Source organism: Polypterus senegalus, chromosome 1, assembly GCF_016835505.1.
Source record: "Polypterus senegalus isolate Bchr_013 chromosome 1, ASM1683550v1, whole genome shotgun sequence".
Taxonomy (NCBI): domain Eukaryota; kingdom Metazoa; phylum Chordata; class Cladistia; order Polypteriformes; family Polypteridae; genus Polypterus; species Polypterus senegalus.
In genome coordinates, this window is record NC_053154.1 from 134,030,693 (window position 1) to 134,058,492 (window position 27,800).

At 37.1% G+C, this 27,800-nt stretch overlaps 1 protein-coding gene across 3 annotated transcripts in view; it reads right to left on the reverse strand.

The window, feature by feature from the left end:
* usp13 (ubiquitin specific peptidase 13) overlaps positions 1–27,800 on the reverse strand; it is a 263,677-nt gene that overhangs the window by 77,394 nt on the left and 158,483 nt on the right. For 2 of the 3 annotated variants that reach the window (XM_039758584.1, XM_039758575.1), the window contains exons 9-11: positions 12,954–13,025; positions 11,773–11,866; positions 1,222–1,347 (exon numbers count right to left, since the gene is read on the reverse strand). In XM_039758584.1, the coding sequence (XP_039614518.1) occupies positions 1,222–1,347; positions 11,773–11,866; positions 12,954–13,025 (292 nt within the window). The remainder of the gene's footprint in view (positions 1–1,221; positions 1,348–11,772; positions 11,867–12,953; positions 13,026–27,800) is intronic. The other variant, XM_039758594.1, reaches the window with a different exon arrangement.

Here is a 27,800-nt window from a genome sequence, read left to right on the forward strand (position 1 = left end):
TGTACTTTGTGATCGGTTAATGGGCAACTCACTTGACCGGACAGACTGAAAAATAAACTTTTGTAGACGGGTCCATACACTCAGTAAGGTTTGCTTTGTTTATTGTTTTCTTTGTTTGCTGCATTCTCTCCTGTGTATATTAATTGTGCAACAACCACACCTTTATTACTATTATTATTAATTTTAACAAGTGACCCTACCCCCACCCCTGCGCTCTTGTACCAAATACTTTCCCAATAAGTAAGACTAATATTTGCCTCATATAACATAATTCAATCAATAACAGTGTACAATTTTGAAATGAGAAGCTGTTTTATTAGCAGAGGTCCCTACCACATCTATGGTTTCATAATATGGTTCTATAAAGTGTTCCACAGATAGCAAATGCAACCAAAGAACTTTTTTCAATACATGGCCACATACAGTATAATATGTACAGCCTGAAGTCATATTTAAATAATATCAGTTTTGTATAATGGTAACAGAAAAAGGTCTAAATTGTTAACCTAGATACACTGCAAGGTGAATAAATCTTTTACAAGCTAATCTACAATCTTATCTTATTCTTTCATTATACACATAAACATGCATAAAGAACCATACTATTCTTAAACTCACTTAATTCAATTTATAGTCATCAACCTTGGAAGGAGCCCTTGTATATCACAAGACACACTCACAAATTACATTTATTTATTTATTTATTCTGAAACTTGCTCATTCCAGTTATGGATCACAGGGGCTGGAGCCTATCCCAGGAGTACTGGGTAGAACTGAGAAAAGGTCCCTGGACTGGGCGCCAGTATATCACAGGGTCCACTCACAACACCACCATATTATATAAATTTGGTGTCATTTATGTTGCCGTTTTAGAGTTTCCAATTTTATATGTACAACTTTATGAGTTCTGTGAGGAAAACTGCAGTCTCTGTACAGAAAAAAAAGGTATGGAGAAAATACACAAACTCCACACAAACCATGCTATGATTTCACTCTGCAAAGACAACACCCTGACAACTTGAAATCAACATGCATTATTAAGCAGGTTATTGAGTACAAATAATGATTAACAAATTTGCATGGCACCATAGTGAGGTGACATGTTGCATATGAAACAAAGAATTTCATTGTACCCTTAACATTTGACAATAATGGCTCTATAAATATTTAAATAACTTTTTAGATTATGGTGTAGAAGCGTGGTGTGGAAGCCAAACTTACCTCAATTTGGTTTATCAAGTGAAGAAAAAATTCTTGTGCATCTTGTTGTCTACTGGATGCAAATTCAGAGTGACCTTTACTTGTCAGTGCCTTAAACATTCGAGGTGAAATTCCATTTTGAAAGGACTGTAAATAAAGTTGTGAGTCACAGATTACGTGCTCCTTTAGTAAGCATTTAGAGTTTGCAAAAAACAAACAATAAATAATTGAATTTAAAAAAAAAAAAACTATGAATAAATACACAAACATATTCTCAGAAAGTAGCATCTAGGGGAAGATACAGTATAATCAGATGCAATGCTTGCAATTTAAAAAACAGGTTCTTTTTAAGCTCATGTTATTTATTCAACTCAGTGATAAGCATATAAAGCATACAGAATATGCCAAGCATGATCTCCTTCAATACCACATTCTGAGATCTGAACAGAATTGACATTCTATTAGTGTACCAAGTAATTCTTTCAAAAATGAGTTCAGTATTTACATAAGAAACTGTTCAAAAGAAACAAATATGTGCAGTATATAAGTATACAAATCTAAGTGCACACATGCACTAAATAATAGGAATTTTTCGCCATGCTGTAATATTACATTTAACACAGAAGACAAAAATACTGTACAATAAGATATAAATTTAAAAGCATGATATAATGCTTGAAGATAGCATAACAATTAGACACCAACTCAGGAGATATCTATCTGATATGCAGTTTTGAAGTTCTTCTTGAACCCATGTAAGTTTCCATGTACAGTCCAAATATATTCTGTCAGACTGACTGCCATCTTTAAGCTCTGTTAATGTGAGCAGCATGTTCCAAGGTTTATTTTGTGTTCCCTGTAGCAAACTGGGGTGTCTCATGTTGTACTCTTTGTGTTGTTGAATTAAACACCAGCTCTATACCATTCTAGACTGAATTACACAGAAATTAAAAATGGGTTATACTATAATTGATTAAAATAAAGCTTCCCTAACTATAATTGATTAAAATAAAGCTTCCCTACAAAAAGCGTTTATTTCAATTAATGGATGAGACTGGTATTTTTCAAGTTATTTTTTCACAGTTATGGTATGGATTAGTTTGCCACACGAAACTGTGCTGTAAAGTGAAGTATATTTTATAAATTTAAAAATATATGTAGTCCACTGTTACATTTTAAAATGGAGGTGAAGGGTACCAGAGTACCAAACTAATCCTCATATTTAAGGTATGTTTCAAAATCCTCAGACTTACAAACAAAGCTGTCAATGGCTTCTTCTCCCTTTCCTTTGAGAATTATTAATGCTAAATCTGCCAAGCACATATTCCTATCGCAAGGTATAGGCATTCTTAATTTTTCTGAATATATAAGGATTTATATTAATAGAACTAAGAGTAGGAGGTACAGCTACATAACACTTTTTTTAAGCCTTTACATTGGCTTCAAGTAAATATAAAGGCTTGCTTTAAAATCTTTCCTATAACATTTAAAGCAGTAAATGGCTCTGGTTCCCTTTATTTAAATATAATGTTTACATCACAGTGTACACAATTACGATCATGGGATGCCAAAATCATAAAAACTATATGTAGATTAAAGTACTGTTAGAGGCAGCCCCTTCATTAACAGGGCCATGACTCTGTATTGGTTAGCCAGCAATTGTAAGGACTTATCAGTATAAGTATATAATGCCGGTTAAAAGCCTATAACCTGAGCACTGCATGCCTTCTTAATTCTGTTGATTAGTGTTTTCTTACTGTAAAAGTATATGTTAGTTCTTTCTTTAATTCAAAAGTATAGGCCCATCCAACAATCTTGGCTTTTCCACATCATTTTCATTTCTACACTCATTCTTGATTTTCTTCTTGTTCAACTACTGATTTGAAAAAGTTAAACTTCCTTGGCCACGTAACAACACATAATGCTGTTAGACAGCTTCGTTCATCAATGTTTACAGATACTGCTTCAGACCACTACATGACTGTGTGACAGGTTAAATATTTCAAGATCCTGAGAATATAGTATTGTCTTATATTCACAGTTCTCTTACAAAACACAATGGAACAAAAAGCAAATCCACATAGTACATAACATAACATAATGCAATGTGGCATGATATCTAAGCATAGAAATCAAATCAAAAGCATCCCTAATAATACATTAAAAATCTTAAAAGCAAATTTACTGTTTGGCCATGCAGTCTAACATAAAACAAAATTAGAATCTGTAATAAGAATGACTAAGAAAAATATAACAAAAACATGAAATATTTCATTTTAAAGATATACAAATTTGTGTCAAATACTCGTGATGAAATATTTCTAATGAATATGCTAATGCAAACGTAATTTTTGCACATACAGGGCCCTCCACCATGTCTGGGACAAAGAAAAATTTTTCCTTGATTTATCCCTCTGCTCCACAACTCAGACATGATTAAAGTGCACGTTGTAGACTTTAATTTAAGGGTATTTGCATACATTTTATTCACATCATGTAGAAATTACACTTTTTATACATACCCCCTGACCCCACATTTAAGGGCACCATAATGTCACACTGGAGTCACAGAGGCAGCATTACAGGTGGATTGCTGCCAATCCTGGATGAAACTCCATTCACAGTCCCAATGACTGCAGTCAATTCACAGTGAAAGCTTTGCAAGTGGATGGTGGCTGATCCAGGAGGATCTTCCCAAATCCCGCTCTGACAATCATTCTTAATTCACCAAGTAAGAAAAACACTGATGATCACACTTGACTTGTCTAATGCTTTGACACTTTTGTGATCGGGAGGGAATCCTCCATAATATGATAAACATGCTTGATCCACCGATTGGGACTTCCCCACTCACCCCTCTCATACAAAGTGCTAAAGTCATGCTAAAGTCAGAGGTCGACCGCAAAACCACCTGTGGGTAACTAAAAGGTTAACATGCTTAACACGATTACATATAAAATACACACACTTGACCTTTAAGCTAATAAGCTTATTGTTTACTAAGTAACAAATGCATATTCTTCTTTATTTTCTTTTACTAATTAAAAATATAAGCTATTGTACTAAGACCAATCTCATTAATTGTCCACACTAAGACAAGTAGAATCAATTTTAATTTCAGGACACAATGAAAAGGTCTGAACTCATTCTGTTCTAATTTCTGCTATAGAAACAGCTCTCTTTTCTTACACTCCAACTTACGCTGGACAACATATACATCTGCTGTTCCACTCCATGCATACAGGATTAATGCAAAATCTTGTTAAAGTAATTCAGAATTCACAGAAATCAGGCTAATTCCATTCCAGAAAACCCAGATTAATCAAAATGTGTCTTTCTGGAATAGATAAGGCCAGAATGATGTGATCTGTGAGCAAAAGATACGGATAACTTGATAATCCTGCTTTTTAGAATGAGCTCAGGACTTGCTCAGGACAGCTCAGTTACTGGAGCAACCAATACTCTGTAACTAACTTGTAAAACAGCAAGCTTAACTTGGAAGATTGTTTTGTAGCCTCAATAATTAAGGAGCAGAACATCCAATCATAAAGTCAAAGTCCATAAATGTTCTGTCAGAAATGCTGATCGTAATGGCACTAATTAAAAAAAAATGAAATTTTGAAAATGTCATACCCCTACCTGAATGAACAATCAACACAGAAGCACAACTCCTCCACCAAATTCTTCCCTAGAACAATGTAATCAGATCACAAACAGGCATTCTGGCATTCCTAGCTAAGGGTTTGCATGGATTTTACTGTTTTAAGTCTAAAATTTTAATATAAATTAGTAATTTTCTAATTTGTTGTTAGACTAAGTAATTGCTTTATTGATTGTAATCCATGATTGTATATTTATTAGTTTTTAACTTGTGGCAATCACATTTTTGTTATCTGTCCTACTACACTTGCTGAACAAACAGGCCCCAGCCTAATCTTACTCAAATGTGTTTATCTCTTTTATAAGTAGCATCTACCAAGCAAACATATGTAAAGGTAATTATTTTTGAGCAATAATAATTGATAATAGAGTTGCTGTTGGAACAGAATCCCGTTCTTCGGTCCTTCTGTGAAGTCCCACACTTTTAAAGAAATGCCTCTGAAGATTCTCCTCCTTATAAATTAACTATACCTAATATGCTTCTTAATGCAGTTCTTGATTTGGGGTTCTGTAATGGAGTAAGACAAAATTACTTATGCATTGTTTTGCAGATCATGATGATTTTTGCAAATACAGTATGTAAATCAAAGTATGTAAAGTAAGTAAATCAAATACTCAGTACAAATATCAATGTGTTTTCTTATCCATTCTCAAAATAATATGAGATGCTACGTACATAAGTAAAGTATAAATGTTGAGGCAAATATCCAGAGTCTCAGGATTAAACAGAGTAAATTCTAATTCAACAAGTAGGCATTGAGTTTTCTACTGCAAATATTTGAATGAAAGTAAATACCATTTGATTTCCTTTGTCATGTAATTACTGGGCAATATGGGATTCAGTGCAGGCAGGATAACATTTAACATTTCTCAGCAAAAACTGTAACTAGAATATTAAAAGACATCGCAAATGAAAGAATTTGAAGAGAAATATATTTATAGATGATGACGACTAGCTTCTAAGTTGACTTCAATTTCTAAGAGCTATACTCTTGGAGTTGTGTGCTGACCTAACGCTGGCTTTACAAAGGCTGACTTTGAGGAATTGAGCTCTACCTGCTCCTTTGTAAGCTCTGTTCACCCTCGCATTTTTAGCCACATGAGCTTTTCAAAGTGAGCTTGCTGACTGATCTCATACTTCACAATCATCACTGAGTCATACCATGCCAGCTTTATAGGATGTTATTAACAGCTTTTCATCCAGATATATAAGATTTCCTTACACTCTAGTTGAGCTGGCAAACATCAAAGCACAACATCCGTTTTTGAAAATGTAATCGGAGTGGTCAACTGCATGCACATTGCATAGTCGCAGGTTCTTTTTCCAACTAGCATGGCAAAAGGCAAGCAGTCCTTTAAAGGATAGCGAATCACCTCAAAGAGCCATGTGAAGAGCACAGAATATATCCATTGTGGCATTTGGCACTGACTCTATACTTATAAAGGCACCTTTAGCATATTAATTTGCTTGTGTAAATGGAAAGCATTTCCACTCTATTATTGTGCTGTTCTATAATCCACAGAAAGTGTGTCGCATTCTGTAAGCAGTTAAGAGTGCTGCAAAATGCGGCACACAATCATGACTTGAGTGTACCTGAAGAGATAAGCCTGACCCTGACACACCAAATGATCAGCCATATCGGACAGCAATACAACTTCATTTGAAAGTAATTAGCAGAATGCAAAAAACAGGTAATTAGATGCACCATTTATTTTTTAACCAATTAACTTCATTTGTGGTCAATATTGCATAATACAGCCCTTATATTCCTTAGTTCTTTGGTCACATCTCTTACAGCATCCATTATTACATTTTGTGATCCCAGAACAGCGTCCATCAGCACACGGCCAGATGGTAGGAGAGCAGTTTCTGAGGCAAAGGTGTGTGTGCAGCTGGGCACAGCAGCACCATAACTGCCGGGAGTCACATCCTTGGCACCTTTCACACCAGTTTTGATATCTGACCACTTCTTTTTTTATTTCAAGCACTGTGTGACTTTCTAAACTTGAACTTGAGTGTCACCACCGTGCTGTATTACTCTATCAATTTCCCTTTGTTGCTTAAACCACTGCTTAAGCCAACAAATAGTACGCCTTTCCTTACCTTCACTTCACATTTGCTAAAATTCTTCTTTTTTCCACACGCGTTTGCTATTGTCTTTTAACAAAATACTGTATTGAAGGGGCTATTTAAATTGATTTGCATATTCAAATATGCAGAATTTGAGGAGGTGTCGGGGTGGGGTTGTAGGCACGTGCATGTGCATTAAAATTCACATTGGTTGGGATTTATAAATGGAAAGTGCATGGAACTTTGCTTACCCAGTTTTATGCATCTGAATTTTTTTGTGCGCACATATATTTACACCATGTTTTAGTGTGAATTCTATGCACAGCATTATACATGAGGTCCCAGATCACAAAAAAAAAAGAGTGCACTCCAACATAAGAAGAATCCTCCACTTGAACCCAAAGCAACAACTCAACACAAAATCCTTAAAAGACTTGGTATCGTAAAACTGTCTGTACCAAAATAAATCAGAGCTCTAAATAGCTAGTAAACAGCCATCCTCTTCTGTGTTATATATTTGTCTGCCTTGTCTTGCTGTCAATTCATATATGCACTTATCAAATTGCTATATTCCTTGTTTATCAATAAACTGTATTATTCGGCTTCTTAAAATGATTATGCGTCATTTCCCAAGTCTAATGGCTAGACAACAGAAAAAGGTAAAGTAAATAAAATAGGATTATTAATTAATTAATTATCGTCATTGCCAAAAGCAAACTTATAATTGATTAACTATGTTAGATCTCTTAATTTTCCTACAACACTATAACTAAAAATACAAGAATTTAACACATTTTGTTAAAACACAACAACAGCTAATATTGATGTTTACTGTGGTTAATGTAAAGGCAGCTAGGATGATATAAAAGATGTTTTTGATTTTATAGCATTTAAGAAAAAAATGTAAAGAAAAAATTCTTAGTGTAATTATACAAGTATAAAATTATCTGAAATTCTATTAAATAGTTATATACTGTATAATAATATTACGAAATTAATGTCCATTTCTGATGAAGTATTAGGCCGGGGTTACACTTCACGCAACGCGACGCATGTACCTGTGGATGTTACTGCTATGCAAGTGTTGTACTGTTTATACTTGCGCACATACTTTACGTAAATCTGGAAGATTCCACCAGGTGCCAGTGCGAGACATCATCACAGTGAGAAAAGGTTCAACTTCGTTGTGTTGTAAATTGCCTGAAACATCCATTAAATTCTGAGGACACAAAATCTCTAAAAAGGATGGATGTTAAATGATTACATACATTAATCCAGGGATGCTCTCATTCCAGCTAGTATTGGGCATGAAGCAGAAACAATCCCTGGACAGGGCATCAGTTCATTGCAAGGTGAATATAAGCACTCACACTAAAGTCATTTTAGCATCACCAAATTCCCCAAACCTTCATGTGTTTGGAAGGAAACCACAGCACACTGAGGAAACCCACCACGAAAATGTACAAACACCAGGCAGGGAACACCAGGGACATGACTCCCTACTGCGGGGCAGCAGTGCTACCACTCTGCCAATGTGCTGCCCCAACACATGTAATTAACAGTACTTATTATTTAAATGAATTTAACGATTTATCTGAAAAATGTAATATACATATTGTAATGCATTTCATCATGAAAGTGATATCAAGTATAAATGTAAGGATTCTAAATGTGAAGCCCCAGAAGCACAGCTGGGTTGGTTTTAAAATGATGTTTAAGACGGTCTACTTCAATGATAAAATAAACTACGAGATTAACTTCCACTTTAATCACAAAATAGACATTTTCACTGTGCCCTTAACTTATTTTTCTCTGTGGTTCAAATAAGCTGTTGTACATTCTGATTCTGTTGTGAAGGTGTAAAAAAAAAAGAAGATTGTGAGACTTTTACAATGTATCATGTCATTACGTTGGGTATATGCAACACCTGAATATAAAAGCAACACGAATGGATTTGTATGTCAGCACTTTGCTTCACCACATTGAACCATTTGTCAAACATCGAATCATGCACATCGATCGTGTAGGTTCCACAAAGCGGCTTTCTGTCACACGTACATAGTAAACAGAGACTCGGATGTCACGTTCCAACTTGATCACACTGTGCCTCCAGACTTTTTGCTGGTACTGCAATTCATACACACATTGCTTTAATTTCTGAGGACGTGCTCAGAGGATGCGTCAAATGAATGCTGGGAACACGTGGCAGCCATGATGTGTGTGCATATGCGTTCTGAGCATGAAGTATAAACCGGCCCTTAGGCTATGTTCACATTACAAGCCTCATTGCTTAATTATGATTTTTTGCTCAGATCGGATTTGTCTGTCTAGATGATTCACATTCATAACTACCTGTGTATAACTGTAACATGAACGCATCTGTCTTCTGAAACGGCATGCATGAGCACATTGATATATTTGTACAAGAGTCATCTGCAGCTCCAACAACAAAAATCTTCATGAGATGACTTATGGTATCAAAACCGACAAAATGAATGTGCTAATAGCTAGTGCATTTATCACATTTTGCTCTGGAGGATAGCAAACAGTTCGTTAGCTCGGCATGCTTAGGTTGTGCCTATCGCTGGCACTGATAAAGCAAAAGATATATGGGTACAAGCAATGGTGGGACTATGACTGTTGTCACAGCTGTATCTCTCCTCCATTGTGGTTTTGATGCCCCGCTGGTTGTGGCTTATAATGGTAGTGCTCAACCCATGCGTATGGGCAAAAATCCATGTGAATTCCAATCTGACCTTTCTCATTCATATTGCATGGACATGAATCAGATACGTATCTTATCTAGAAACAAGTATGAAGGTGACACAAATCTTATTTAAAAAAAAAACCAGATTTGTGCCACATTAAGGTAAATAAATCAGATTTGAGTCACATCTGCTTGGTAATGTAAACATAGCATGGTTATTTTTGGAAAGAAAAAACTTCATCCCTTTTGTTTTTCATTTCATAGCTTAATTCTTTTAAAAAACAATGTTTTACACTGACAAACACAGCTGTAAATGAATTGTCAGTTTGTAGATAGGCAAATCAATTCACAAAATCAGATTATGAAAAGAGAGGATTTTACTTTACAAAATGTAAAAATGTGTGAATTACTGCGTTTGGAACAGTTATTCAAGAAACAAAAATACTGCGGAAAATATCTCTAATCTTTTACATGAGCTTCAACTATTTTTGATTTTTTATATCTGTTTTGGGTATTGTTTCACATTTTGTTTTATTGAAATTACATGTTTATTACTTTTTTATATTCTTTTAGTCCCGTCCTAGATAATGTAGTTTAGTGTCAGTGCTACAGAGATTTCTAAGGATACCTACCTACTAGAAAGTTATTGGTGTGCATGTGTATATTTGTGGCATAACAAACATCATCTTATTTATTAACCCACTGCAACTTCAATACTCCTTACCTAAACTTAAAATTACATATAAAAGATAACACCTAATTTTCAAGAATAATAATTCAGGCGTCTTAATTCTAGATTGCCTGTATAACAATGAAACATATGTAAAGCTTTAAAAAAATTGTGTAATTGACCCTTTCTCTGAAGGATTCCTATTACTAATTTAAAAGGTTCACTTCTGTCACTTAAAAATCATTTCCAATAATATGTGGTTTTATGATGCTGTTGGTTACAATCTTATGTTGAATTCTGAGACATCAATGCACATGAATAAACCTTTTTCGCAAAAGAGATAGGACCCAGATGTTGTCACTAAAGTAATGTATCACAACATCTGCTCTTCACCAATACTGGAGTTTCCAATACTTTTTATGAATTTACCTAAACTTAGTTAAGATAATATATAAAGATTAGTGAAAATGAAAGTAAACAGGTGGAAGTTTTTTGTTGAAAACTTCTTTTTTAATTATAGAAGTAAGGTAAACTCAAACATTGGTTTGCTATAGCTGTAGATCATTTGTCTGGTGTAGTCAATATGCACGAATGCAAAGTCAGCAACCTAATATTAAGTCAGCAAGTTAATGTAATGTTATAAGGGCCTAGTGATTAGTAGCATTTAGTTATATTAGTTAGGAAGGCAACATACGTGCCTATAAGACCCTTTTCATGCAGGCAGTTTTATTTACAAATAATTATCAAGAAGTGGCCATACGTTACGGGTGTCGACATGCTAAGAAAGTCTGTTGTTGCAATGGGCTGCAAGTGTGAAATTCCACCTGCACTGCTGGAAAACTTAATCTACTAATGGTCTAATATTTATATGTGAAAATGCCTTAAATAACAAGTTGTGTAGCTTCCTGTCTCCTGATGTGTTTGTGTGCAAGGGTGGACACCCTATTTCAAGATGTCATGAAACTAAATTTTATTTCCTTTTTATGTTTCTCTCAAATATGCAATTTGGTGATATTTCTGAAGAACAGTGAATTCACAAACTCTGACTCCAAGGCTTGCTCTAGTCCAGTCAAATGCCAACTTTCAAGGCTACTGATCTCTTCCCTACTAGTTCCAGACAAAATGATGTGCAGTAGCTTCTGCTTTCAATCATTTTTGGTCTTTGGCATGTTCATGTCAGAACTTTTGTAATACAGGCAACATAAAAACGTGCTCCCATAAACTATATTTATTCAAAACATCATACTTTCATTACTCTTTTTCAGAACCACATTTCTATGTGAAGAATTTTGTCTAAAAGGGCTATAATAGCATTTAATGCTATAACAGTTGAATTGTTTTAAAAATAATTTAATTTTGATTAGGCAATATATAATATACTTGTCATTATATACAAATAATGTGATGCATTTGTTCCTTATTATTATACCTAGATATCAAGCTTTCACATGCCCATTCCAATACCTTGTATTCTTCTTTCATCACCTGTTCAATAAGTTCAGATTTCACGGGAGGCTTGGAGTACTGGCCTGAAAGAAGACCATGTCCCAGTTTAGCCCTGTAAGACAAAAAAAAGATGACAAAAATAGCTATACAGACAGCTAATGTCACACGGATGATTGATGACCTTAAGCCCTGCACAAGACATGATTGATGACTTTAAGCCCCGCCCCAAAATATTAAAATATGATTTATGAAAATATGCAAAATATTATTTATGAAAATATAAAAACATGAAAATATAATTTGTTGATATGATTTATGAAAATATGAACATATGCAAATATGAAACTATAAAAGTATGAAAATATATTTATGTTAATATGATTTATAAGCTATAAACTTAGGACACGTGGCTTTATTTTATAAACACTAGATTCAAATTTAATATTAAGAAATTAAATATACACTTGTCCTGCCGTCATAGCTATGCCTATGTGTAACTTTCTGAAAATATTCACACACCCGCGCTTATCAACTCACGACACACATGACCATATTTTATAAACACACAACCGGTCGTGTGTTTATAAAATATGGTCATGTGTGTCGTGAGTTGATAAGCGTGGGTGTGTGAATATTTTCAGAAAGTTACACATAGGCATAGCTATGACGGTAAGACAAGTGAATATTAATTTTGAATCTAGTGTTTATAAAATGAGGTCGTGTGTGTTGTTAGTTTATAAGCTTGGGTGTGTGAATATTTTCAGAAAGTTACACATAGGCATAGCTATGACTGCAAGACAAGTGTACAGTATATTTAATTTCTTAATATTAATTTTGAATCTAGTGTTTATAAAATAAAGCCACGTGTCCTATGTTTATAGCTTATAAATCATATTAACATAAATATATTTTCATACTTTTATAGTTTCAATATTTGCATATATTCATATTTTCATAAATCATATTTGCATATTTTCATAAATCATATTTTCATATTGGGCGGGGCTTAAAGTCATCAATAATGTCTGGGGCGGAGCTTAAGGTCATTAATCATCCGTGTGACATTAACTGTCTGTATAACTACTGACAAACACAAGACTTCAGTAGCATATGACTTTCTATATGTTCTAAATAGTGCAGTCAGTTTAAAACACACTTGATTTAAGTCATTCAAGACATTTATCTTAGCAAATACATACATCTGTGTGTTAAAGTCCTGTGTAGGATCAAGTGGCGAATAATCAAATATCCTCTGTAAATTTCCCACATATCTGCAATAAACAAATAAAAAAATATAAATTTTTCATGTATGAAGTATCCACTTTAATAGGTATACCTTTTCTTCTAACATAATTTGAGTGCACAATCAATGACATCAAAGGTGCAGACAATTTTAATATTGCAAGCATATACTCACAGATTTTAAAATGAGTGCAATTATGAGGAAGTATGTTGAAAACTAAAGATTTTACAGTTTTGAATATGTATAGTGTAATACTGTCAGTTAAATGCACTGATAGAAGTACACCTTATGAGAAGGATCTAGGAGTCATAGTGGATTTGTCAGTGTCTACATCCTGGCAGTGTACAGAAGCATTAAAGAAGGCTAATATAATACAGTGGAACCTTGGATTGCAAGTAACTTGGTTTGCGAGTGTTTTGCAAGACAAGCTAAAATTTTTAATAAATTTTGACTTGATAAACGAGTGATGTCTTGCAATACGAGTAGTACGTATACGCATTGTCTACCAAGCGCCACGTGATCACGTGAAGTGAGCTGATGGCTCTTCTCTCTCTTGCTGCGGGATTGTGGGTAATCGTCTCCCATTCTCCATCTGAGTCAGCGTGCCTCACTCATAAAGTCAACATCTGTACGAGCATATACTATTTACTATAGCATGGTGAAAACGTGTGTGTGTTGTAACATGCGAGTCCCTGTCTTGCACCCCAAAACACGAAGCTGAGTCTTAGTACTTTAGCGACACCAGCTTTATTCAGCTTGAAACAGGAACAGCGCGGTTATTTATTGTAGCGGGATCTGCCACTAACTATACACAGGCACAACAGTCAGGCAGGGTCGGGACCAAGTAATACTGTTCCCTGCTCATTTATAATGTTCCTGTAATACCCATCAATGGCAGGCGCTTATAGCATGTCTGCGATCTTTTTGGATTCGCTTTTACGGCGAACTGCTACAGTGCTTGGAGCCTGCAGTTGCTTTGGGACGCTCTTCTGCCTGTCGTCCCATTAGGTGGATTCCTAAAAAAGTTTACAAACTCACTCACACCAGCCATGATTCTTTGCAGGTTGATTTGTTTTATGTATTTTTACTTTATATTTTGGACTAGCAGAATACCCGCGCTTCGCAGCGGAGAAGTAGTGTGTTAAAGAAGTTATGAAAAAGAAAAGGAAAAATTTTAAAAATAATGTAACATGATTGTTAATGTAATTGTTTTGTCATTGATATGAGTGTTGTTGTCATCTATATTGTCAGGGATGCCAGGGGCCATGACCCGGGCGGGACGTCATGAGGGACTGGATGTGGGTCTGTGCCCACCCTGGATCACGTGGGGGTTGCCTTCCGGGTTGCCCTGGGGGCCACGGGTACAGGGCATGGAAGTTCCACCCTGTAGGGGCCCATGGTCACTGCCAGGAGACGCCCCAATGCCTTGGGGACCTGTTACCCCAGCACTTCCGCCACACCAGGAAGTGCTGGGGGGAAGACTTAGGACGGCGCCGGAGAGCAGCCGAGAGGACAGCTGGCACTTCCGCCACGCTGGGGCGTGGCCAGAGGAGGAATGCCGGGAACACCTGGTGCTCATCCGGGAACCATATAAAAGGGGCCGTCTCCATTCATTAGAGGCTGGAGTCGGGAGGAGGAAGGACGAAGCACAGAGGAGGGGTGGAGGCGGCCCGAAGAAAGGCATTGTGTGGCCAGGACTGAGTGTTTTGGGGTTTGTGCACAACTGGGTCTGTGTGACCATTGAATTGTCTGTAAATTGTGTAAATAAATGTGTGGTGCTTGAGAACAATATGTCCGCCTATCTGTGTCTGGGTCAACTTTCACAATATATATATACTGTATATATATATATACATCTATATATACATATATAGCAAAATACCCGCGCTTGGCAGCGGAGAAGTAAAAAGAAAAGGAAACATTTTAATAATAACGTAACATAATTGACAATGTAATTGTTTTGTCATTGTCATGAGTGTTGCTGGCATATATATATATATATATATATATATATATATATATATATATATATATATATATATATATATATATATATATATATATGTGTGTGTACATATATACACACACACAGATACTATGGAGTGCCAAACAGGCAAATACATTGATTTTGTGAATATATAAAGTCAAAACTTGAATATATAAAGTCACTGTCGGAATATATAAAGTCAAAACTTGAATGTATAAAGTCATCGCTGGAATATATAAAGTGAAAACTTGAATATATAAAGTCAGCATCAGAATATATAAAGTCAGCGCTGGAATATATAAAGTCAAAACCTGAATATATAAAGTCAGCGTCGGAATTTATAAAGTCATTCCTGATTACATAAAGTCAACATCGGAGTATATAAACTCACTCCTGAATATATAAAGTGAAAGTCAAAATCTATTGATTGAAACAACTCTGAACTGAACTAAGTTAACAAAAACGTATTCAGAAAAATAAATTAAAAAAACACTGTTCGGTTAATGTTTTGAAAATGATGCATGTGCCCTGCCCAGGATTGGTTCCTGTCTTGCGTCCAGTGTTGGCTGGGATTGGCTCCAGCAGACCCCCGTGACCTTGTGGTCGGATTCAACGGGTTGGGAAATGGATGGATATTCCAGCGCTTACTTTATATATTCCGACGCTGACTTTATATATTCAGGTTTTGACTTTATATATTCAGAAACAAGTTTTGACTTTATATATACCGACGCTGACTTTATACAGTGGTGTGAAAAACTATTTGCCCCCTTCCTGATTTCTTATTCTTTCGCATGTTTGTCACACAAAATGTTTCTGATCATCAAACACATTTAACCATTAGTCAAATATAACACAAGTAAACACAAAATGCAGTTTTTAAATGATGGTTTTTATTATTTAGGGAGAAAAAAAATCCAAACCTACATGGCCTTGTGTGAAAAAGTAATTGCCCCTTGTTAAAAATAACCTAACTGTGGTGTATCACACCTGAGTTCAATTTCCGTAGCCACCCCCAGGCCTGATTACTGCCACACCTGTTTCAATCAAGAAATCACTTAAATAGGAGCTGCCTGACACAGAGGTTATAAAGCCATTTCTAAAGCTTTGGGACTCCAGCGAACCACAGTGAGAGCCATTATCCACAAATGGCAAAAACATGGAACAGTGGTGAACCTTCCCAGGAGTGGCCGGCCGACCAAAATTACCCCAAGAGCGCAGAGACGACTCATCCGAGAGGTCACAAAAGACCCCAGGACAACGTCTAAAGAACTGCAGGCCTCACTTGCCTCAATTAAGGTCAGTGTTCACGACTCCACCATAAGAAAGAGACGGCCTGCATGGCAGATTTCCAAGACGCAAACCACTGTTAAGCAAAAAGAACATTAGGGCTCGTCTCAATTTTGCTAAGAAACATCTCAATGATTGCCAAGACTTTTGGGAAAATACCTTGTGGACTGATAAGACAAAAGTTGAACTTTTTGGAAGACAAATGTCCCGTTACATCTGGCGTAAAAGGAACACAGCATTTCAGAAAAAGAACATCATACCAACAGTAAAATATGGTGGTGGTAGTGTGATGGTCTGGGGTTGTTTTGCTGCTTCAGGACCTGGAAGGCTTGCTGTGATAGATGGAACCATGAATTCTACTGTCTACAAAAAATCCTGAAGGAGAATGTCCGGCCATCTGTTCGTCGACTCAAGCTGAAGCGATCTTGGGTGCTGCAACAGGACAATGACCCAAAACACACCAGCAAATCCACCTCTGAATGGCTGAAGAAAAACAAAATGAAGACTTTGGAGTGGCCTAGTCAAAGTCCTGACCTGAATCCAATTGAGATGCTATGGCATGACCTTAAAAAGGCGGTTCATGCTAGAAAACCCTCAAATAAAGCTGAATTACAACAATTCTGCAAAGATGAGTGAGCCAAAATTCCTCCAGAGCTGTAAAGACTCATTGCAAGTTATCAAACGCTTGATTGCAGTTATTGCTGCTAAGGGTGGCCCAACCAGTTAATAGGTTCAGGGGGCAATTACTTTTTCACACAGGGCCATGTAGGTTTGGATTTTTTCTCCCTAAATAATAAAACCATCGTTTAAAACTGCATTTTGTGTTTACTTGTGTTATATTTGACTAATGGTTAAATGTGTTTGATGATCAGAAACATTTTGTGTGACAAACATGCAAAAGAATAAGAAATAAGGAAGGGGGCAAATAGTTTTTCACACCACTGTATATTCAAGTTTTGACTTTATTTATTCCAACAGTGACTTTATATAATCAAGGTTTGACTTTATATATTCGGGAATGACTTTATATATACAAGTTTTGACTTTATATAGTTAAATTTAGTCATCATTGCATAACTTTTTCTTTACCATAGAAATTTAAAGACTAAATTCAACTTCCATTCCTAACAAAGATATTTCTGGTGACTAAATAAAACCTACTTATATCCAAATTCGAGCTATTGAGCTGTCGCCTGCCTGCCTGAATAAGTCAGCCTCGCTTCGCTCTTACTTTTTTACCGTTCATTTAATTATGGCTAGTGGCGGAAAAATTATAAAATGGAAGGAGGATTACACTGAGTATGGCTTTACCAAAACAATTATTGATGGTGAATCGATTATTTATAAAGCTTCAATTGGTGATCTGTTTTTCTGTGTTAACCTCATATTTTTCATACTTCTTCTCAAACCAAGGGGGTGCGAGGGTAAAATGAATCAGGAAGCGCAATGTAATCGGTGTCCCAGGAAATCATGCATTGACAGAAGTTCCCCTTTCTTGTAATGTAAAGTGTGATTAAATGCGTGATTTTTTAACGAGTTATGGAGCACATGCATCGAAGCTTCTCAGCTATGCTTGTGCTAAGAAAAGGAAACATTTTAAAAATAACGTAACACGATTGTCAATGTAACCTTTTGTAAGTAGTGCCTGGAGGATTCAGTGTGGAGAAACTGTAGAGACAGGTGTGTATTAAGTTGTGGATTTTTCTGTGAGTATTTGGTGGCAGCGTCACAAAGTCGCTTCCGTAACACTGCGTTAGCTGCAGAGCTCAGCTCAGAGCGAAATGAGGTGAATGGGAGGGGAGATGATGACATGACTCCCCCACCCGCCTTAACTGTCAATCCCCCACAAACACAGTCTCTCGGAATTTGCATAAGCATAGCCCTTCACCTGCAATTTTAACTTAGTTACAAAGTGATCAAGACTCTCGTTTATTTCATGTCACACGAAACTCTGCCCCCCACGGCTTTCAAGCTCAACTCCATTACAGTATATGGGGAAAAATAGCTTCCAGTTATGACCATTACGCGTAGAATTTTGAAATGAAACCTGCCCAACTTTTGTAAGGAAGCTGTAAGGAATGAGCATGCCAAATTTCAGCCTTCCACCCACACGGGAAGTTGGAGAATTAGTGATGAGTCAGTGAGTCAGTGAGTGAGTGAGGGCTTTGCCTTTTATTAGTATAGATTAATCATTTTTATATGAATAGTTTTGGGCTGTGGAACGAATCACCTGAGTTTCCATTATTTCTTATGGGAAAATTCACTTTTATATACGAGTGCTTTGGATTGTGAGCACGTTTCCAGAACGAATTATACTCGCAAACCGAGGTTCCACTTTATTAGGTTAGCTATCATGATGCGCAGAGTACAAGAGCAAGGAGTTCATGCTTAATGTATAAAACACATTAGTGAGGGCTCACCTGAACTACAGTGTTTTGGTCTTCACATTACAAAAAATACATAGTGGTGCTAGAGAACATCCAGTGATGAGCCACTAGGCTGATCCTGGGACAAAGAGGTATGAACTATAAGGAGAGACTGGATTGGTTGGAAATGTGTTAAAGGCAGGTTTAGCACAAATGTTAGAAAGTTCTTCTTCATGAAAGAGCCATAGACACATCTCTCTATTATAAAAAAAAAAATTTGGGAGGGAGACAAGACATGATCTTCTTGGAAGACACTTTGACGTCATGCAAGACAAGGCAGTGAGACAAAAGGACAACTGCTGTACAGGCTTTTAAATGATCGACATGCTCCGCGACAAGAAGAACACGCAGCTCACAAGCAGCAGCAGCAAGACAGCAGCTAATCCGACCGCAACTTCTTAGCGTGCGTTCATGCCCCCCACCAATTCACAACGTGAGCAGCATTATACGTCCCGCGAAAAAGACATTTAACCACACGTGGGGCCAGAAATAAAGGACAAAGAGTAGATGACAAAGTTGAACTTTGTAAAGAATTGAAAAACGTTGGCGTGGAACACATGCACAGAAGGTCTTCTCGGATCTTATCGGAAGACACTTTGAAGTCCTAGGAGACTATTTGCACATCATGCCCTACTTAGAAACAACAAGACAAAGAACTGAGACAAAAGGACAGCTGCTGTACAGGCTTTTAAATGATTGTCGCACTGCGTGACATGCAGCTTACGCAGTACGTTACAAGCAGCAGCAGCTGCTGTACAGGCATTTAAATGATTGTCACGCAGCGTGACATGCAGTTCACACAGCATGTCACAAGCTGCACCAGCTGCTGTATAGGCTTTTAAATGATCAACGCACAGCGCGATATGAAAATCATGCAGTATGGAACTAGCAACCCCTTTGGGGGGTGATAACTCATTCACTACAGCTTTATTACTGACAAATATCAAGAAATTAAAAATGAATGAAATAAAAATAACAATCTCTTTAAATTGTATATCTGGTTAACCAAACCCAGGGGTTGGTGAACGAAGCAAGCAGGGTGCAGAGCCCTCTAGATAAATAAATTACTAAGCACTGTGGTGGAGAGTTGGACACCTCTCCCCTATCAAATATGTATGGAACATATTGGAGAGAATGTTTCAAACACTAACTGGCTAGATAGCCCAGTGTTTCTGCTAACACAATGTCTGTTACAGCATTGCTAACTTAAGCTGGCAAATCCCATATACAGTACATGTGGGAAAGAAGCCATTAGAAAAGTTTTAACTTTGTTAAAAGAGATGACTGGAAATTATATATGAACTTTTTTATTTTAATCAGAGTCCTATAAATCCAGGTGTGATGGTCAGGGCCACTGGAAGCAGAACCTACTCTGGCAACAACGGCGAAAAGGCAATTGCTTTGTACTTACTGTTTTAAAACTAATATGGCATATAATTTAACACAGCTGATCACTGTATACTCAAATGTGTATTACAGTAATGAAATAAATATTAAATTTAAAATCATGAATGTCTCAGAAAGGCCTATAATAAATATTCCATAAATCTGAAAAAAAAATACATTCAAAGAATTTATATGAAGGAAAAAAAATCATCATTGTTACCATGGGAACTACATAATCTAATTTTTAAGAGTAAATCATACTTAATTAACAATATATCAAATTACTTAAATATAATCAAATTAAAGACCGAACAAACAATTCACGAATTCTGAAACTGAATATAAATAAGTGAAATACATTTCCATATTGCTCACCTCCTGGACTGCTGACTTTTGAAACAGCATGGTGATTTTATAAAACATCTGCCTCCCAGGTATTGTTAATCTTGAAATATTATTAAACTAAATATTACAGGTTAGGTTAATTTCCTTCTGCAAGTTGGCTTTAGTACAATTAAGTATGGGTGTGTGTCCATGACTATTAATTGTGAAAGAACCAAGTCTAGGATTAGTTTCTGCCTTATGCTCAACTAGCTGTGTTACTCAGCTTCACCTGGGAAATTTCATCAGACAAAGGGCCCCAGTTATATTGCCATCAGTTAATAAATGTATCAGAAGTACTATGTAACTAAGTATTTTTCTGTATACAATTTTTGTAGTTTTGTAGTTTTGTTTTTTACTAAAGGCTAGTATTATTCACAGGCAGTGTGGTGTAATGGTTAAAGATCTGGACCTAGGACTTAATAAACCCTGAGGTTGTGGGTTTAAACCCTGGTAGTGACACTGAGTGGCAAGTCACTTCAACTCCCTGTGAACCAATTAGAAAAGCAAATGAAAAGTAACCCATTGTTTCACACATGTTGTAAGTCACCTTGGATAAAGGCAGCAGTTAAATACTGTTATTAGGTCACTGGAGATGCTTACTCTTAAAAATGATATATACAACTGCACATAAGTAAAACATTCTTGCATTAGATCAGATCCTGTTTTTCCTAGTGACTTGGCTTTTGCTGATGGTCGCTGCGATACACAATTTCACAATGTGAAAAAAGAAAGTGTATTCTCTTGAAATGAAATGGATAATCAATAGGAATTATGTGAAATTTGAGGTATCTGTTATCATTATAACATGTTTACGATTTTAACTTGATTAGATTGTTCATTCAAATACTTCTTTTCATGCTTTTCATCAGTTGTATGTGGTCTACCTTTAACACTAGAATTACCAGAGCCTACGAGAAAACTCGAAAATCCCACCCACCTTAAATCCATTCGCACCTCTCCCTCATTGTCTTTTGTCCTGTAAATGTGCCGATTAAGACAAGCAGCAAGCAGCCGGCTATTCCATCCCCCCACCCACCGCCACAGTTCAATTTGCAAAGAAGTTTCTCAGTGCTTAGTGTTTATCTTCGAGTGAAGTGCTGGAGCATTATTGGGTAAAAAAGTAAATCGTCATTTAGAAAACATACATTTCATGTGCGTTCAGTGTCATCAACAATCTTTGTAAAAATGTTAACACAGAAACGTTTTTCATGTATCTATACTAATAAAAGGCAAAGCCCTGACTGACTGACTCACTCACTCACTCACTCACTCACTTATCACTAATTCTCCAACTTCCCGTGTAGGTAGAAGGCTGAAATTTGGCAGGCTCATTCCTTACAGCTTCCTTACAAAAGTTAAGCAGGTTTCATTTCGAAATTCTACGTGAATGGTCATAACTGGATCCTACTTACGTACATATATACAGCCATAGCCTGCAGCTTGGTCACCATGTGAGGCGGAGTTGCGTCCCCCATCACCACGCCTCCCACGTAGTTGGCTGCCTGCCTATATTGCGTCCCCCATACCCACGCCTCCCACGTAATTGAGTGCCTGCCCATATAATGCCGTCTGTCAGCAGCAATCCAATAGACACGCTGCCGCTAAATATTCGCTGGCAAATCAAAAAGTTAATACCGAGAATGCCTGTTAAACATCTTAGATTCACTGTGAATGTAAGAGCTGTAATAAATAAAGTTCCCCTGCATACTTTAAAAGAAAGTCTCGCCATCATTTAATTTTTCACAATTTCTGAAAACAAGACATGGTGTCAGAATAGAGGACAGTCATGGATTTTGTTGGAGTTCCCTCGCCACGAATTGACTGGAATTCTCTTAACCTGCCGGGAGAATGGAAAAAGTTCCAACAACAAGTGGAGCTGATGTTTTCTGGCCCGCTAAAAGGCAAAGACGAGAGTGAGAAATGCAGCTACCTGCTCCTGTGGACTGGGGAAAAAGGAAGAGACATTTTTAACACATGGACTCTCACCCAGGAGAAAGCCAAGGTACTGAAAACTTATTATGACCGTTTTGAGGCGTTTGTCATGGCTAAGATGAATACAATATTCACGAGATACAAGTTTAATGAGAAGACACAGGGTATAAACAAGACTTTTGATCACTTTATAAAGGAGTTAAAATTGCTGGTAAAGGACTGTGCTTATGCAAAGGAAGATGAGATGGTCAGGGATAGAATAGTGTTTGGCACAAACTCAGCGAAAGTGCGAGAGAAACTTTTAAGTGCTTGGTCTTAGCTAACATTAAATAAAGCCGTGGACTTCGCAAGATCGAACGAGATAGCACAACCACAGCTGAGAACCTTCGATGAATGTACTCCGAGCGGCTCACGTGAACTGAGTGTGAACGCAGTACGCAGACAACAAGCAAGAGCTCCAAAGAGCGCTGAACAAAAAACGCATTACACAATTGAGAAGGCAGCAAAACAATATGAAGCGAGTGACGCATACAAGCATATTCATAAGTGCAGCTACTGCAGAAACAAAGCACACGGTGGAAAAAGTCAATGTCCAGCTAAAGGAAGACAGTGTAAAAAATGTGGTAAATTGAACCACTTCGCTAAAGTTTGCAGGACTGGGAAAGGTAAACCCGTGCATGCAGTGTGTGATGTCTCAGATAAAGAGGAAGACAAGCTGTTTATTGATGCAGTAAGAAAGAAAAAACCCTCTGAAGCTGAACAAGCCTTTGTAGACATATCAATAGGAAAGCAAGGTGTAAAGCTTAAGTTTAAATTAAGTTCATAGACACGCTGCCGCTAAATATTCGCAGGCGAATCCACAACTTAATACCAGCAATGCCTGTTAAACATCTTAGATTCACGAGTACCGATTTGGGTAGTGAACACTTCGATGTAACCTGAACACAACATATCCTCCAAATACGAACCTGATTGAAAGAAATAATGATAATCAAATCCTTGATGACAGCAACACTCATAACAGTGACAAAACAATTACATTGACAATCATGTTACGTTATTTTTAAAATGTTTCCTTTTCTTTTTCATAACTTCTTTAACACACTACTCCTCCACTCCGAAGCGCTGGTATTTTGCTAGTTACTAATAATTGACAAAATGTAGACATGAAATGTATAATGTGTGAAACCTGAAATACAAAAATGAAATAAACACTTTCACAAAAGGTACAAGTATAACAAAACAAGTGTACTTTTATTCAAGAATTTAACCGAAGAAAAAAGAAAGCAGGTTACGGTAGGCGGTTCATATGACAGCTAAGCTAAGGTGCAATGCTAAGAACTGCTGCCTTTTAATCAAGAGGTCGCAGTTTTGGTATCAGCTGCTTTCCCAAATTTACCATTTTGAGTAGTGAGCTACTCTTATTGTTTATATCATATAATAAAAACATACATTTGATATGTCTGTAAATTTATATTACTTGTCGATTTTTTTTTTCAGTTTTATTCTCTCACTCACGTTCAAGTACGTTGTACATGGTAGGTACAAACTTGTTTTGTTATACCCCCTCTTTTTTTGAAAATCATTTCAGATCTTGTGTGCAAATGAGACTGGGAAAACTGTGGACGTGGGTGTGAGTGTTGTGCGTGACTGAGAATGACTGTGGATGTGAATTTTTTATTCAGTTTTATTCTTGAGTGTTCCTGTTCATGCTGAATTAGTATGTGCCTTCTGATCCATGATGTCAAAGCTGCTCTGACAAAAAAGAGAGACTTAGATATATATGACATTTGGAATAATTCATTTTCTGACCTGTATTTTGCATTTCAGAAAACGTTGTTGCACTAATGCAACATTATATTCATTTGCATACCTTCATGTGGTTGTAGTTAGTGACCGTGTTTGGTTTTTTGTTCCGATCTGTGCCAGTGTCCACATGTTACTGCATGTTGGTATTTCTTTTGAACTCCAGGAGATGCAGAGGACAGAATAGTATAGAGCAGTGGTGGCGAACCTATGGCACGCGTGCCAAAGGGGGCACTCAGAGCCGCGCCGTCGCCCGAGCACAGAGTTCGTTACTATAAAGCCAGAGGAATGCGGGGCCGGGCTGCTCCCCTAACCGCTCCCCCTCTTCACGTGTGCCGGAGGACTTTTCTCACATCACCCGCCTCTGCCCAGCAGCCCAATGGAAGCTTCCTTCCTCTCCTGTCTGGGGTAAGGCGGGCGGCACACATGCTGCTTGAGGGTGCGGCGCGGACTGCAGCCTTTTGAGTCTGTGATTCTCGTGGTAGGGTTGGAGGGGATGTGGTATAGTGGGTCCACAGCTCAAAATTGAAAAGGCCAGTTTTAACAGATAATTAAAGGGGGTTATGGTAGAGTGGCCGGAGAGCTTTGTGATGCGGGCAGTCCTCGCTTAAGCGCACAGGTGAGGAGTCGTCCGCATCTGTAATTATTGCCAGGAGTTGCTAATCGCCACACCTGATCCACGACCCCGTAATATATAATGGAAGCTTTGGGGGGAGCTTAATAGGGAAGACCTGCGTGAAACACTTGAGAGGATCGAAGGGATGACAAAGGACAGCACAGTTAGATATGAAAATGAAATCCTTAAAGTGTGGAATTCTCTGCCAAATAATCTTAAGTCAATGAAGGCACTTGAGATTGCTTTCCTTACTTTGTTTGGAACATCTTATGCTTGTGCGCAGCTGTTTTCAGCTTTGAATTAAATCAAATCTGACACCAGAAACAGACTAACAGATGACCTGAGTGCTGCATGTGTTGCTCTCAAGCTTACAAAGTATGAACCAAGGTTAGACAAATTATCAGCATGCATACAACAGCAAAAAGCACATTAATTGTTCAAAAGCATACCGAATGCAAACTTTTACCTTTCAACAAAAAGTTGTTTGTATCATTGAAAGCTCTGTTATTATGTTTTTCTTTAAGACAAAAGATGTTAATGTATGAGTTGCTTTTCTAAATTAAAAGCTCAGTAGATAGACAGACAGAGCATCAGTATTGGCAGTTCAGTCCAATTTATCATCCAGCTGCACTCCCAGGTATTTATAGGTCTGTACCCTCTGCACACACTCACCTCTGATGATCACGGGGTCCATGAGGGGCCTGGGCCTCCTGAAATCCACCACCAGCTCCTTGGTTATGCTGGTGTTCAGTTTTAGGTGGTATTCAGGTTAAATTGCCATGTTGGCACTTTGCGATAAATAAGTGGGTTTTGGATTGCAGTTTGGGCACTTGGTTTCTAAATGGTTCGCCATCACTGGTATAGAGAGTTCAGTTCCGCACTATATACATTCATCAGATTCAAATGTTAACAGTTCCCACACACACTCAAGGACCGTCCTTCTTACATTTACGACATGTATATAAGGTGTGAAGCCTGAAGTCCAAATATGAAAGAAACGCGTTCACAAAAGGTATATATTTATGACATTTGGAATAATTCATTTTATGACCTGTATTGTACATTTCAGAAAACGTTGTTGCACTAATGTAACATTATATTCATTTGCATACCTTCATGCGGTTGTAGTCATGACATGACTGCATTTTTTTTGTTTGTTTTTTTTTTCCGATCTTGGCCAGTGTCCACATGTTGCTGTATGTTGGTATCTCCTTTCAACTCCAGGAGATGCAGAGGACAGAATAGTACAGACAGGTCAGTTCTGCGCTATATACAATCATCAGATTCAAATGTTTACAGTTCCCACACACACCCAAAGATCATCCTTCTTACATTTACGACATGTGTATAAGGTGTGAAGCATGAAGTCCAAATATCAGAGAAACACTTTCACAAAAGGTACAAATATAACAGAACAAGTGCGCTTCTATTCAAGAATACTGTATAACAGAGGTAAACTCAAATCATGACAAAGGATGGTGTATGTAAGGACGGTGCATGCACCCAAAACATTAACATTTATATGTTACTTACATAAAAGCCAGATCGATCTGGCTCTTATATACAAAGGACGGTCTAACTCTGTTATATCACGTCTATGTGAAAAAACCAGTGTCAATTGCTTAGGGGGGCAGGTGGGGTGGGGGTATGGGTTTGGTTGGGATCGTGAATGTGGCTGAGAGAATAAAACTGAATAAAAAAAACAAACCTAACCGTTATAAGTATCAAAAATTACACCAGCTGTTACAGACGGGAATCAAATGTATGTTTTTATTTTAAAAAAGTAAGAATACGTGCAGCTCACTTCTCAAAAGGGACTCATCGGGGATCAAACCGGTGAAGTTTAGATTACCCGTCAACAGCTGATACCATTGTGCCACCAAAGAGCTCATAGCAAATGCATGTCAATGTCGTACCCTAATGCGGGTTGTTCTTCTGCAGTTACATTCTTGAACAGAAGCGTACTTGTTCTGTTATATTTGTACCTTTTGTGAAAGTGTTTCTTTGATATTTGGAATTCAGGCTTCACACATTATACACTTCATGTCTACATTTTGTCAATTATTACTAAAACATGAAAATCATTTCTGTTTTAACAATGTGTTTACGATGAGATCATTGTAGGCCCGAAACACACATGAAATGCAAGTGTTCCAAATAATGATATAGTATTTATAAAAGGTGTCATTTTGCTTGACTTCTCACTCTATACAACTCTAAGCAACTGACACGCAGGTAAACAGACTTGAGCTGAGAAAACTGTGTGCCGGTGGGGGATGTGATAGCAGGCTGCTTGCTGTTTGCTGCTTATCAACACATTTAAAGGACAAAAAACTTTGACGGAGAGGTGAGAAGTGATTTAAGGTGGGACGGATCTACGAGTTTTTTCGTAGGCTCTGCTAATTTTAGTGTTTAAGTCCACAAATGTGAATGTGTATGTAAACAATTTCAGAGTTTGGGGGGTGTCTACTTTTAAAGACAACTGATGTATATTACAATGGAGAAACTTATGGGGGACCCATTAAGTTTAAACTTATGTCATCTGTCCACCTTGTCTTGGATCCAAGAACACCACTTCTGCCACTTATTCTCTCTCTCTGCCCTTTCACTTCCTAGAAAAGCAACACCATCTCTCACAGGCACAGTGTCTGGCACTGGCACAATTGAGTTTCACATCTTTGTTGACCTTTCTCTTTACAAATTTCACACCTCACTGTACAAGGCAAACATAAACAATGATGTTCATTTTATTCTATCTGCCTCTTATTTAGTCATCTGTCTACCCTATTTGTTAGTGCTGCTGTCAATTGCTTCTGCTGCATCCTTTGCATAAATCCACCTCTCAGCGAAACACAATGCATGTAAGTTAATAAAATATTAATAAACATTGACAAAAACACATGTGGCGCTCATTTTCTTTTTTTGTATAACATCACTAAACTTCAATCAAATCAGTCAAAGGATTTATGGGACTTT